The following is a 12,432-nucleotide window of genomic DNA, read 5'->3' on the forward strand; positions in this document are numbered from 1 at the left end:
AACTCCCAGCCCTACGATCTTGACCGGAGAACCCTTTTTTGTGCAATGGACAAAGCTGGTCTCTACCCACATCCTATCTTCCTTCTCCCTTCCTCCCAAGAAAAAGACTTGGGAAAATATGGTCCTTTTTTATTTTTCTGGATGCTATCGTGCCTGGAACTGCTGCCATCATTCTGTTGCCAGGAGAGTGATAAAATGAGTTCCAGTGCATCCATCACCAGCTTCAGCAATGATCAATTCACCAGTAACCCCTTCACCAATAACCTCTTCGTCAATAACCCTGTCACTCACACCCATACCTACCCCCACCTTGGTTATTTTGAAACAAATTTTAGTCATCATACTACATCATACAAAGATTGTTGTATGTATCTTTAAAAGATTAGGACTTTTTTTTTAAAGGAAAGTAGGATTTATTGGTTGGCATTGAGTAAGGAGGGGACAGCACCAAGGCTCTCATGAGTGCAGGGCCTGCTATTTGTCAAGGGAGCCACATTAGGAATGTATTTGTCCCTACAGCCACCTGGGATGAGCTGCTTCTCTGCCACCATACTTCTGTTTCTTTTTAAATTTTATTGGAGTACAGTTGATTTACAATGTTGTGTTAGTTTCAAGTACACAGCAAAGTGACTCAGTTTTACTGATTCCATTCTTTTTCAGATTCTTTTCCCATATAGGTTATTACAGAATATTGAGTAGATCTCCCTGTGCTATATACTAAGTCCTTGTTTTTTGTTTCCGTTTTTTGGGTTTTTTTTTGTCTTTTCGTCTTTTCTAGGGCTGCACCGGCGGCATATGGAGGTTCCCATGCTAGGAGTCTAATCGGACTGGTCTACGCCGGAGCCACAGCAACTCAGGATCCGAGCCGCTTCTGCAACCTACACCACAGATTATGGCAACGCCAGATCCTTAACCCACTGAGTGAGGCCAGGGATCGAACCCTCAACCTCATGGTTCCTAGTCGGATTCGTTAACCACTGTTTCACGACAGGAATTCCTGTGTTTTGTGTGTGTGTTTTTGTTTTTGTTTTTTGATTTTTTTTTTATTATTTAGGGGTCAAATTAGGGCTGCCGCTGCTGGCCTATGCCACAGCCACAGCAACGCCTGATCTGAGCCGAGTCTGTGGCTTACACTGCAGCTTATGGTAATAATGCTGGATCCTTTAACCCACAGAGCAAGGCCAGGGATCGACCCTGCATCCTCATGGACACTAGTCAGGTTCTTAACCCACTGCACAATGGGAACTGCTGACTATTGAGTTCCTACTTGGCTCACAGTGTGTCTAAGAACATCAATTCTCCTTGTGTCCAGGGTCTGCTAGGAGAGATAATTACTCTTCAGCATTCAATAATCATCTGTGCCTGCATCATAAGTGTCAGCACTGTTTGGAACGTTAACTGAGCCCAGATCCCTACTTTGCAGTGTATGGGCAGATAGGCTTGGATTGGAGCATTGCCAGTTACTGATACCATGGCTGTGGGCAAGTAACGAAACCCTCTGCATTTCAGTTTTCGCTGTTTTAAAATACTAGGGTAGAGGGGATCTGGTGACCTGGATTTGGGGAGTGAGAGGCAGAGGAACAGGGACTCGTCTTGAACCCCAGAAATTGCATTCTGCTCCCCGGAAAAAATTCCCCCCTTGCCACTGCCTACCCTGTAATTCTTCCCCACTCATTCAGTGCCCAGATGGAGGAGTCTGGAGTTCTTCAGCACTGTCAAATGTTTCTAATCAGCCCATGATTGCAGGGTAGGAGCTCAATATTAGTGATAAATATATTTTATGAGTGGTTTTATTATTTTTTATTTTTTTATTTTTTGGAGGAGATTTTCTTACAGGCTGTTCCAATAAATAATTTACTGGGGCAATGAAAGATGGAGGAAGTAAGTCTGATTACATCTTGGAGCACATAGAGCTTGAAGTTTAAGGAAGCTAGGCAGCCCACAGCTATTTAAAACTTTCTAGAAGGAATAATTTTTCCACATTACATTTTTTAAAAAGGTTACAGCCCAGCAGTTGGTCTCTTGGGTGGTGCCCTTTTCCCATTTCTCTCCTGGATGCCACACTCAAATCATCATCATTATCATATGTTTTGGGGCTGTTTGGTGAATAACACAGAGCTCTTCTTTTTTTTTTTTTTTCCTTGTTAGCTTTTTAAAAATTTGGTATTATTTATATAATATTAGTTAATGTTCAACATAATGATTCAATATCTGTATATATTGCAAAAGGATCACCACAATTAGTCCAGGTAACATCATTATACATAATTACAAAAATTATTTATTCTTGTGATGAGAGTTTTCAAGATCCACTCAAGTAGCTACTTTCAAATAAGCAAAACCATGTTGTTAATTATAGCCTCTATGCTATACATTACAACCCCATGACTGGTTCACTGCATAAGTGGAAATGTGTACTTTTGATCCTCTCCATCCATTTTGCCAGCTCCTCCATCCCCACCTCAGACAACCATCAATCTGTTCTCTCTCAAGTCAGTTTTTTTGGTTGTTCTGTTTTGTTTTTTTTTAGGTACCACTCGTGGCATATGGAGCTTCCCAGCTAGGGGTCAATCGGAGCTGCAGCTGCCGACCTACACCACAGCCACAGCAACGCCAGATCCCAGCCGTGTCTACAACTTACATCGCAGCTCATGGCAACATCGGATCCTTAACCCACTGAGCAGGCTGGGATCAAACCCGCGTCCTCATGGATACTACGGTTCGCTACTGCTGAGCCACAACAGGAACTCCATGAGCTCATTTTTGTTTCATTTTAGAGTACACATAGTGCCATCTTATGTTATTTATCTTTTTATGTCTGACTTATTTCACTTTGCTACACAGCTTTTCTGAACTTCCATTTCCTCATCTTTAAAATTAGAATAACGTCCTGTTAGGATCTGGGGTAGGGACTTGAAGGTGGTTTTTTTGTTTGTTTGTTCATTTTTTTGTTTTTTGTTTTGTCTTTTTACCATTTCTTGGGCTGCTCCCTCAGCATATGGAAGTTCCCAGGCCAGGGGCCAAATTGGAGCTGTAGCTGCCAGCCTACACCAGAGCCACAGCAATGGGGGATCCGAGCTGCGTCTGCAACCCACACCACAGCTCACTTGGCAACGCCGGATCCTTAACCCATTGAGCAAGGTCAGGGATCAAACCCGCAACCTCATGGTTCCTAGTCAGATTTGTTAACCACTGAGCCACGACGGGAACTCCCCGAAGGTGTTTGACAGCATTATTGCCAAAAATGTATCAGTCAGTCAGTAGATTGATTGGTTCATCTATTAAATCAACAACTTTGGGGAGTGCTAGGTATTGTGTTAGGTTCTAAGGTTATCCCTGGTGAGCAATGCAGCTATCCCTGGCCTTCCGGAGTTTAGAATATGGAAAGGAAAACAGACCCCTATAGAGTGAAAAGAAAAAAAGTATATAAATGCAAATCATAATTGTTCTGAAGATAATGGTCAAGAATGCTGATAGAGAATCTTGAGGGGAGGGGTAGGTCTATCACAGATCTCACAGTCAAGGAAGACACCTCTGATGTGGAGACATTAAGTTGAGACCTGGAGGATGAATGACCCAAGCTTCATTCCAGGGAGGTTCCCAAAGAATTATTAACGGACCTTCCCATCAAGGTAAAATTTAAATATCTTAATGCCGTATTCAAGATCTTCCACTGGAGTTCCTGCTGTGGCTCAGTGGATTAAGAACCCAGTATATCCTTGAGGATGTGGGTTCTATCTCTGGCCTCACTCAGTGGGTTAAGGATCCGGCTTTGCTGTAAGCTGCAGTGTAGGTCACAGTTGTAGCTTGGATCTGGTGTTGTTGTGTCTGTGGCCTAGGCTGGCAGCTGTAGCTCCAATTGGCCCCCTGGCCTGGGAACCTCCATGTGCTGCAGGTGTAGCCCTAAAAAGAAAAAAACAAACAAAAAGATCCTCCATGATGAGTGTTGCCAGATAAAATATAGGATGCCCAGCTAAATTTGGATTTCAGAGAAAACGACCCAGAGCTTTCAGTATGTTACTAAATATTGCATGGAACATATTTATATTAAAAATTTTTGTTGTTTAGCTGAAATTCAGACATAACTGGATGTCTTATATTTTTATGTGCTAAATCTGGCAATTTTACTGATCTTCAGTAGCCACCCACTCCTGCATTACTTCCCACAAGTCCCTCTACACCCCCTATGCCCTGTCCAACATCTATGTCTTTGCTCATGCTGTAGGCAAGGTAAAGACACTCAAATAACTCAGTTCAAAGCAGACTGCATAGCTGATTCCTAAAAATCATAAACCCAGGATTTCCCATTGTGGTTCAGTGGTTAACAAACCCAACTCTTATCTATGAGGACACGAGTTCGATCCCCCGCCTTGCTCAGTGGGTTAATTGTCTGGTGTTGCTATGAGCTGTAGTGTAGGTTGAAGACACGGCTCAGATCCTGTGTTGCTGTGGCTGTGGCATAGACCAGTGGCTATAGCTCCGATTAGACCCCTAGTCTGGGAACTTCCATATGACATGGTTGCAGCCCCAAAAAGCCAAAAAAAAAAAAATTGGAAAAAACCCTCATAAACCCAATCACACCACCCTCCCGCTAAAAGCTTTCACATCTTCCCAATGCTTTTAGCATAAAATCTAATCTCCTTACCATGACCCACCAAGGCCCATTTGTGGGACTTCCCCCTGTACCAGTCACTGCATTATTTTTCTGTACTAAGATATAGTAGTGAACATGACACACAGTTCCTGCTCTCATGGAGTCCGTGTCCAGTAAATGAGGCTGTCAGTAAACAAGTAATCAACCATTAAGTACAGATTGAAATACATGTGTGGTAGAGGAGATGTTGGAAAGAGGATACGAGGAGAGGTTTCTTACTTGGACTGAAGGTGAGTTGAAGAAGGTTAGGCTAAGAAAGTGACATTTCAGACCTGAAGGATGAGACAGAGTTGGTTGAGGTATGGGGCTAGCGGCTAGGCAGAAGAGGAGAGAATTCGGCAGTTTGAAGAATAAAAATAATTTCTGTACAATTGCCGACAGTGGAGATGAGATGAGAGGATGACTATACCTACTGCTATGGTCTGAATGTTTGTGGCTCCCCTTCCCCCACCCCAAATCCATAAATTGAAATCCTAACTCTTAAGGTGATGGTATTAGGAAGGGGGGCTTTGGGGAGGTGATTAGGTCATAGGGGTGGAACCCTCATGAATGGGGTTAGTGCTTTTATAAAAGAGATGGGAGAAAGCTTCTTCACCCCCTTCTGCCATTCGAGGATACAAGGAGAAGGCACTGTCTATGCACCATAAAGCAAACCCTCACCAGACAACGAACCTGCCAGCACCTTGATCTAGGACTTCATAGCCTCCAGAGCTGAGAGAAATAAATTTCTGTTTTTTATAAGCCAGCCAGTGTGTATTTTTTTTCATAGCAGCCTGAATGGACTAAGCCAAATATGAACATGAAGAGCAAGAGGCTAATGTCTAAGGGGGCTAAAGGAGAGGCTTAACACTCTTTGAAGATAGAGCCTTATTTAAATCTCAGGCTCAGATGCAATCTTTTAATGGTTCTCTTCCAATGAGGGAAAACCTTTTTTCTTATAGAAAGCCTTTTTGCATTACTTGGGCAGAAAGAAGATCATCCATTTTCCCACTGGGTATTGCACAGATGAATAAACAGAAGCCTGGAGAGGGAAATGTGATCGTGGTTTCACAGCCAGTTATAGCGGTATGGTTTTGGAGAATAAACTTTCTGAGCCAGCACTGTCCAACAGAAATACGATGGAAGCCACAAAGAGAGCCACAGGTTCAATTTACATTTTCTACCAACCACATTTAAAAAGAAATGGGTGAAATTAGTTTTATATTTTATTTGATCCAATATACCCAAAATATCATTTCAGTGTATAATCAATAGAAGTTTCAGAAATCTGATGAGAATTTTGTTTACGCTTATGGCATGTTTCAATACACACCAGCCATACTAAAGTCCTCAGTAGTTATCACATGTGGTTAGTAAGTATAGTACGGACTCTGTAGTTCTAGGCCTCAGTTTTCTTATCTTTGAAATGAGGGTAAAAAGAGGATAAAATCACTTAGGTCATTGAATGGATTCGAGAGGGAAACACCCTCCATGCTGCCCTGAAGTAGGGGTGGGGTGTGTGTGTGTGGGGGGGGGGGCTAATAAATCTTGATTAAATGGATTAGCAACGAGATCCTGCTGTGTAGCACTGAGAACTATGCCTAGTCACTTATGATGGAGCAGGATAATGGGAGAAAAAAGAATGTGTATATGTATGTGTAACTGGGTCACCATGCTGTACAGTAGAAAAAAAATCATATTGGGGAAATAACAATAAGAAAATTAAAAAAAATATATGATAAAACTCCAAAAAAAAAAAAATCTTGATTAGTTTCCTTTCTCTTACGCACCACCCTCCTTCAAGTCTCCGCCCCCTTACCCGCCCCCTTTAGGATACGGGCGGAAGTAGTACTGTCAAAGGCAGCGCGCTTTACGGTAGCGCGGCCTTTTACTGCAGTGTGGTCGGCTCACACGTCGCGCGCACTTTTACCTCATTGGCTCTGCTGCTCCTGATCAAGGCGCTTTACGGCAGTGTGGCTGGACCCGCTGCTGAGCGGGCCGCAGTTTGGGAGTGAGTGGAGGGAATCAGAGTAGCCCGTGTTGGCAGAACTTGGAACCATGGACGTGGGCGAACTTCTGAGCTACCAGGTATGAGGGACAAGGAGGGCTGGGGGACAGTACTCTCACCCGGGCCTGAATCGCAGGACCAGAGCCCCTTCATTACACTTCCTCCCACCTCAGCCCCGGGCCCAGATTTTCCTCTCAGTTTTGTCACCCTGGGTCCTAGTTTCTCATTTCACGTCACTCCCTCGAGTTTCTCCTGGGCTGTTTCAATTCATTTCTTCTCAAGGCCTCAGCCTCTTCTCAACTTTAGCCTGGGTCCCTTCTCACACTGCCTTGGGGCCTGGTTCCCTTCAACTCTTAGGAAGGCCCCAGACTATCTTCACAACCATCCTCCTTGAGCTCTTTTCACCCCAGTCATTGAGTTGGTGATCGTGGTGGGAGTGCACTGGTCTTGCATTTGAGCCCTAGCTTCTCCGCTGACTGGCTCTGTGGCTTTGGGACGAGTCATATCACCCTCTTCCAGCCTCAGCTTTTGCATGAATAAAATGGAGACAGTAAATAACTACCCATTAGGGTTGTTTGAGGCCTTTGGACCCGTAGGACCAGAAAGCTGGACCATATTAACTGCAGTTGTTGGGAGATGTTTGAAATATTAGCATGGAATGGGTCCCTAGGAATCTTCTTGTTCTGCTTGCTCAAAGTACTTATTTGTGGGGAAACGGTGGCCCAGAGGGTAGGAAGGACTTGTTCAGAGTCACTCAACAGGTAAGAGTTGAGATTAGAGTTGAGGTCTTCTGGCTCCCTGCTCAAAGTTTTTTCCCCCCTCTTTTGACTTCCTGAATGTCTAGTCTGTTAGCCATCAGCCACATATAGCTATTAAACACTTGAAATGGGACTGGTCTGAATTGAGAATTACTTTTGTCAAATCACATTGGACTTTGAAACCTCGGTATGAAAAAAAAGGTAAAATTTTTGTATTGATTACATGATCATATTGATCAGATCAGTTACTTTGATTATTGATTAAATAATCATATTTAGGTAAAGGTGAAGTAAAAAGTATTTGAAATAGATTTTACCTGTTTCTGTTGACTTTTTAATGTAGTTACTGGCGTTTTAGTGTGGCTACTAAAATTACACATATATCTGGCATTACATTTACATTGGACAACTTTGCAGTAGAGTATGGGTAATTAGGAGCCCTGAGTCTGGAGTCCCACATTGCTCACAATCTCTGTTCTGCTGCTAACTGGCCAGTGTAACCTTGAACAAAAGACTTAACCTCTCTATACCTTGGTTTCCTCATCTTATAAATGGGGGCACTGATGGTATGTACCTACCGTATAAATCTGTTGTGAAGCTATTATGAAATGTAAAGTGTTTAGACCAATGCTTATCAAAAAGGAAACGTTCACTAAATGTTAGCAGTTATATTCACGCAGTTCCCTTCAGCCAGCATACATAGAACTGACTGCGGAGACTCCAGACATTGTGGGAAAGAACTTGTAAGCAATGGGAGATGTACAGCCACGTGATTTCCTTTTTTTTTTTTTTTTTTTTTTTGTCTTTTTGCCATTTCTTGGGCCACACCTGCAGCATATGGAGGTTCTCAGGCCAGGGGTCGAATGGCAGCTATAGCCGCTGGCCTACGCCAGAGCCACAGCAGTGCAGGATCCGAGCCACATCTGTGACCTACACCACAGCTCACGGCAACCCCGGATCGTTAACCCACTGAGCAAGGGCAGGGATCGAACCCACAACCTCACGGTTCCTAGTCGGATTCATTAACCACTGCACCACCACGGGAACTCTGATTTCCTTTTTAAGGCAGAAATTGCACGGAGAAGAAGAAAGGATATAGGAGCGTTGTTGAATGAGTGGTATATGCCTGTTTGGCCTACAGATGAGCCCATTAACTCAGAATATTAAAAGTAGAAGAGGTTCATTCATTTGCTCAACAAATATTTATTGAATATATACTGGGCAAGGCACTGTATCCACTGAGTATACAGCATTGAACAAAACAGACAAGGTTTAGGTTTTCGCTTTTGTGGAGCTTATAGTCTGGTGGGGAAGTAACAAGATAAGAGAGTAAATGAGAAGTTCAGATTGTGACAAGTGCTTTAAAGGATATACGGGAATGGAGTTATATATAAAGGATATATGGGGTATACTGCAAAACTGTACTGTTTGGTGTGGTAGCTAGCTACTGGACATGTGATTATTGAACACTTGAAATGCTGATGGTTCAAATTAAGACCTGTTGCATGCATAAAATGTACCCTGGATTTCCAAGATTTAGTATGAAAAAGATGACTGAAATATATTAATTTTTATATTGATTCCATGCTGAAGTGATAATATTTAGGATGTATTAGCTTAAAGAAAATTACTAAAATTAATATCATTTTCTTAAAAACTTTTAAAATGTGGCTGCTAGAAAATTTAAAGTTACATATGTGGGTTGTTTGTGGCTTTTCATATATTTTTATTGTACAGCGCTGCAAAGAAAATAACCCCTGGGAGTAGGAGACAGGACGTATTATCTTAGGTAATATGGTCTGGGAAGGACTTTGTGGAATGGACATTAAAGGACTGATAGTTGACAGAGTTCTCTCATGGCTCAGCAGGTTAAGGATCTGGCATTGTCATTGTGAAAAGTGCAGAATGGGAGTTCCCCTTGTGGCGCAGCAGGTTAAGGACCCAATGTTGTCTCTATGAAGATATAGGTTCGATACCTGGCCTTGCTCGGTGGGGTTAAGATTCCGGTGTTGCCTCAAGCTGCAACATAGGTCACAGAGGCAGCTCTGGTGTTGCAGTGGCTGTGGCACAGGCCGCAGCTGTAGCTCCAATTCGACCCCCAGCCCAGGAACTTCCATGTGCTGCAGATGTGCCTGTAAAAAGAAAGAGTGCAGAATGATCAAGGCAGAGGGAATAGCCAAGAACATAGGCTATGAGGTAGAAGCTGATGCAGCCTGTTAGAGGATCAGAAGGAGGATTGGTGTAGCTCACCTGGGTGAACCAGCAGGGGAATGATAACTGATGAAGTTGGAGATGTAGCAGATGACAGACTATGTAGGCCTTTCTCTGGGGCCATGGTAAAGAGTTTGAATTTTGAGAGATGTTATAGATTACCTCACTCAGCCCTTATGTTTACAAATGAAAAGTGAATCCCATTTTGGTAAAGGGACTTTCCTGAGGTTGTGGGGTCATGGCAGCACCGAAACCAGAATCTTGATCTTATTTCCAGCTCTGTTCGTTCCCCATGTGCATCGTTCATGCAGTTTTCTTTCTGTCAGATCAGTGACCACTCCTCCTGTTCCTAAAAGATGTTACCGTCTGAAATCCAGTCCATAGTAAATCAGATGTGCCTGTCCTCTGATGGAAAGTCATGAGGATGATCCTAAGTTAACAGATCCCAAAGCTCTTTGAGAACAGGAACTTTTTACAGATGTGAACGATGCATTGCACACCTGTGTCATCCCTCTAAATCCTTCTAACAACATCCCTCTAAATCCTTCTAACAACCCTATGAAGAAGGGACTGTTTTAAAACCCTGTTGCACAAATGAGGGAACTGAGGTACAAAAAAGTGCCTGTTTCAAAGCTGGAGCTCGTAGCCATGGTGCGGTACTGCCTGCCTGCTCTGTGCCAGAGGCTGAGCTAACGGGCTTTCAGATATGTTCTTACATGTAACTCTCACCATGCCCTTTGAGATAGGTAGCATGCCTATTTCATAGAAGAGGAAACTCAAGCCAGAGAGGTCGGTTAACCTGCCCACAATAAAACAGCCAGTAAGGAGCAGAGCCAGAACTGGAACCAACTGGATACCCAAATCTAGTTTTCAGATTTTAAAAAACTTTAAAATCTGAAGTATAGTACATGTATAGAAGAATACATAAATTCTCAGTGCTTTTGATTATAGTTGTCATTTACAAAGATCATTTCGTACAGCCACTAAAGTTCATTTCTCAGGGACAAAGTGGTTTCATTTGAACGTCCCCACCCACAGAATTTGATTCAGTGAGTATTTCATGGATTTGGAATTTGCATTTCTGACAAAATTCTGAAGCTGCTGGCCCAGGGACCACACTTTAAGACCCCTTGGTCTAGAATGAGCTAAATTTTTTTTTAGAATTTTTTCCAACTGAGACATTCTTCCTCTCTCCGCATGGCTATTAGTCTGCAGTATTTTGAGCTTAAGTTATACTTTTCCCCTGCCACCTAAGATATTGAGTACAAATCATTTAATCTTTCTGGGCCTCAGTTTCCTCATATGCCTAATGAGAGGATTATTAGGTAAGTTTCTCTGAGGTCCCTTCTAGCTTTAAGATTCTGTGATACTAATTATTCAGCAAAGAACTCCAGAGATTTCAAGGGCTAAAAAAGCTTGATGTAGAAGAATGAATTGGGGCTGAAAATCTGGGAGATTTGAGTTTTAATCCTACCTTTATCATTATTTATCTGGATGACTCAGGACAAGTCACTTCCTTTCTCTCTACATCATTTTTTATCACCTGTAAAATGAGGAGATTGAACTATAGGACTTCCAGTTCTTTCCTAAAATTTGGAGACTAAAGTAAACAAAGAAAATATATAATGTCAAAACATGTTAACAGTTTTAGGGTGTTTAGTGAATTTCACTTTGGGGGAAATCTGGTGGAAAGATTCCAGTTTTCTGCTGAGGTTGCTTCTTCCAGTAATAGAATTAAGCAGCAAGCACCTCAGTATATGCCTTATATCCTTGACATATGTTAACTATTCATTTGAGAAGACAGGAGAATTACAATGTGGACAGGAGGTGGTGGAAAAAGGCTTAAAGAGGAAACCAGTTATGTTCCCAATATGGAAATGTACTTTTTTGATGCCTTCAGGCTTAGACATCTCATCAAGAAGCGTGCCCAGCAGTACCTTGGCTGAGAAGTTTCTGCTGCATAGGCGTGTATATGAACTCCAGGGCATTCTCATTAATGCTAATTCCAAAGATGTCTGGAAAAAGTTCTTACCTCTGAAGTTTTGCAGTAAAGAATTCACATTTAGTGCAGTTTGGCTCCTTGGGAATGACTTGCTTTATGACATGAGAAGTGTTCTCTTTGAGGCAGATTGGGGTCAGGGACCCTTGGTTTTGGTAATATTGCAGACACCCACTTCTCTTGTCACCTATCAGTCAGTAATATAGCATTTCCTTGGATTGCAGGAGTTTGTAGGAAGGATGTTTCTCCTTTCCCCTTTTTATTTCCTTCTTTTGAAATAAAGGATTTCCAGAACAATAATCTGACAGGAATAGTATTAAAAGACAATATTTGAGAAAAGGGAAGTACCACCCTAATCTAATAAAGATTTTCGCATTTCCACAGTCCTTATGTATTTTGCATGGCTGTAACCATTGTTCCTATACCATTTTGTGTTCTATGTTTTAATTTACCGTTGCCAGAAATATTTTGTTTCTACATAGTCTTCATGTTGTTTTTAATGTCTGCATCCTTTTTGCTCAAAGAATAGACCAGCCATTTTCCCCTAAATTGTTCCTCTAAAATTATTTAGGTGGTTTCCAGGCTTTGTTCTTGGCGATAATATTGCGGTGGACTTCTTTATTCCTGTGGTATTTTTTTCCCCCTTCACATCTGTCATTAGTAATTATCATATGCCATCATCTTCTGTGCTAAGTATTGCATGGACTAAAATTATTAAGATATGGTCTTGGATCTTAAAGAATACCTAATTTAAGGAGTGAGACAGACCTTCAACAACTAACTGTGTGGAAAAAGCATTATGGAAGCACAAGGGAAGGAATGA

At 42.1% G+C, this 12,432-nt stretch overlaps 1 protein-coding gene across 6 annotated transcripts in view; it reads left to right on the plus strand.

Moving 5' to 3' along the window:
• Positions 1-6,598: 6,598 nt before the first annotated feature.
• Positions 6,599-12,432, plus strand: part of CTNNBL1 (catenin beta like 1) — a 175,189-nt gene continuing 169,355 nt past the window's right edge. For 5 of the 6 annotated variants that reach the window (XR_014831781.1, XR_014831784.1, XR_014831782.1 and 2 more), the window contains exon 1: positions 6,622-6,721. Coding sequence is in view for 2 of the 6 variants with exons in the window: in XM_085002829.1 (XP_084858955.1) it covers positions 6,692-6,721 (30 nt within the window). In the remaining 4 variants the exon portion in view is untranslated. 6 annotated transcript variants of the gene reach the window in all.

The sequence above is a fragment of the Sus scrofa genome, chromosome 17 (genome assembly GCF_054392235.1).
Source record: "Sus scrofa isolate SSC_HxYL_T2T_F1_AM1 chromosome 17, Sscrofa_HxYL_maternal_Yorkshire_Landrace_v2.0, whole genome shotgun sequence".
NCBI classification, from domain to species: domain Eukaryota; kingdom Metazoa; phylum Chordata; class Mammalia; order Artiodactyla; family Suidae; genus Sus; species Sus scrofa.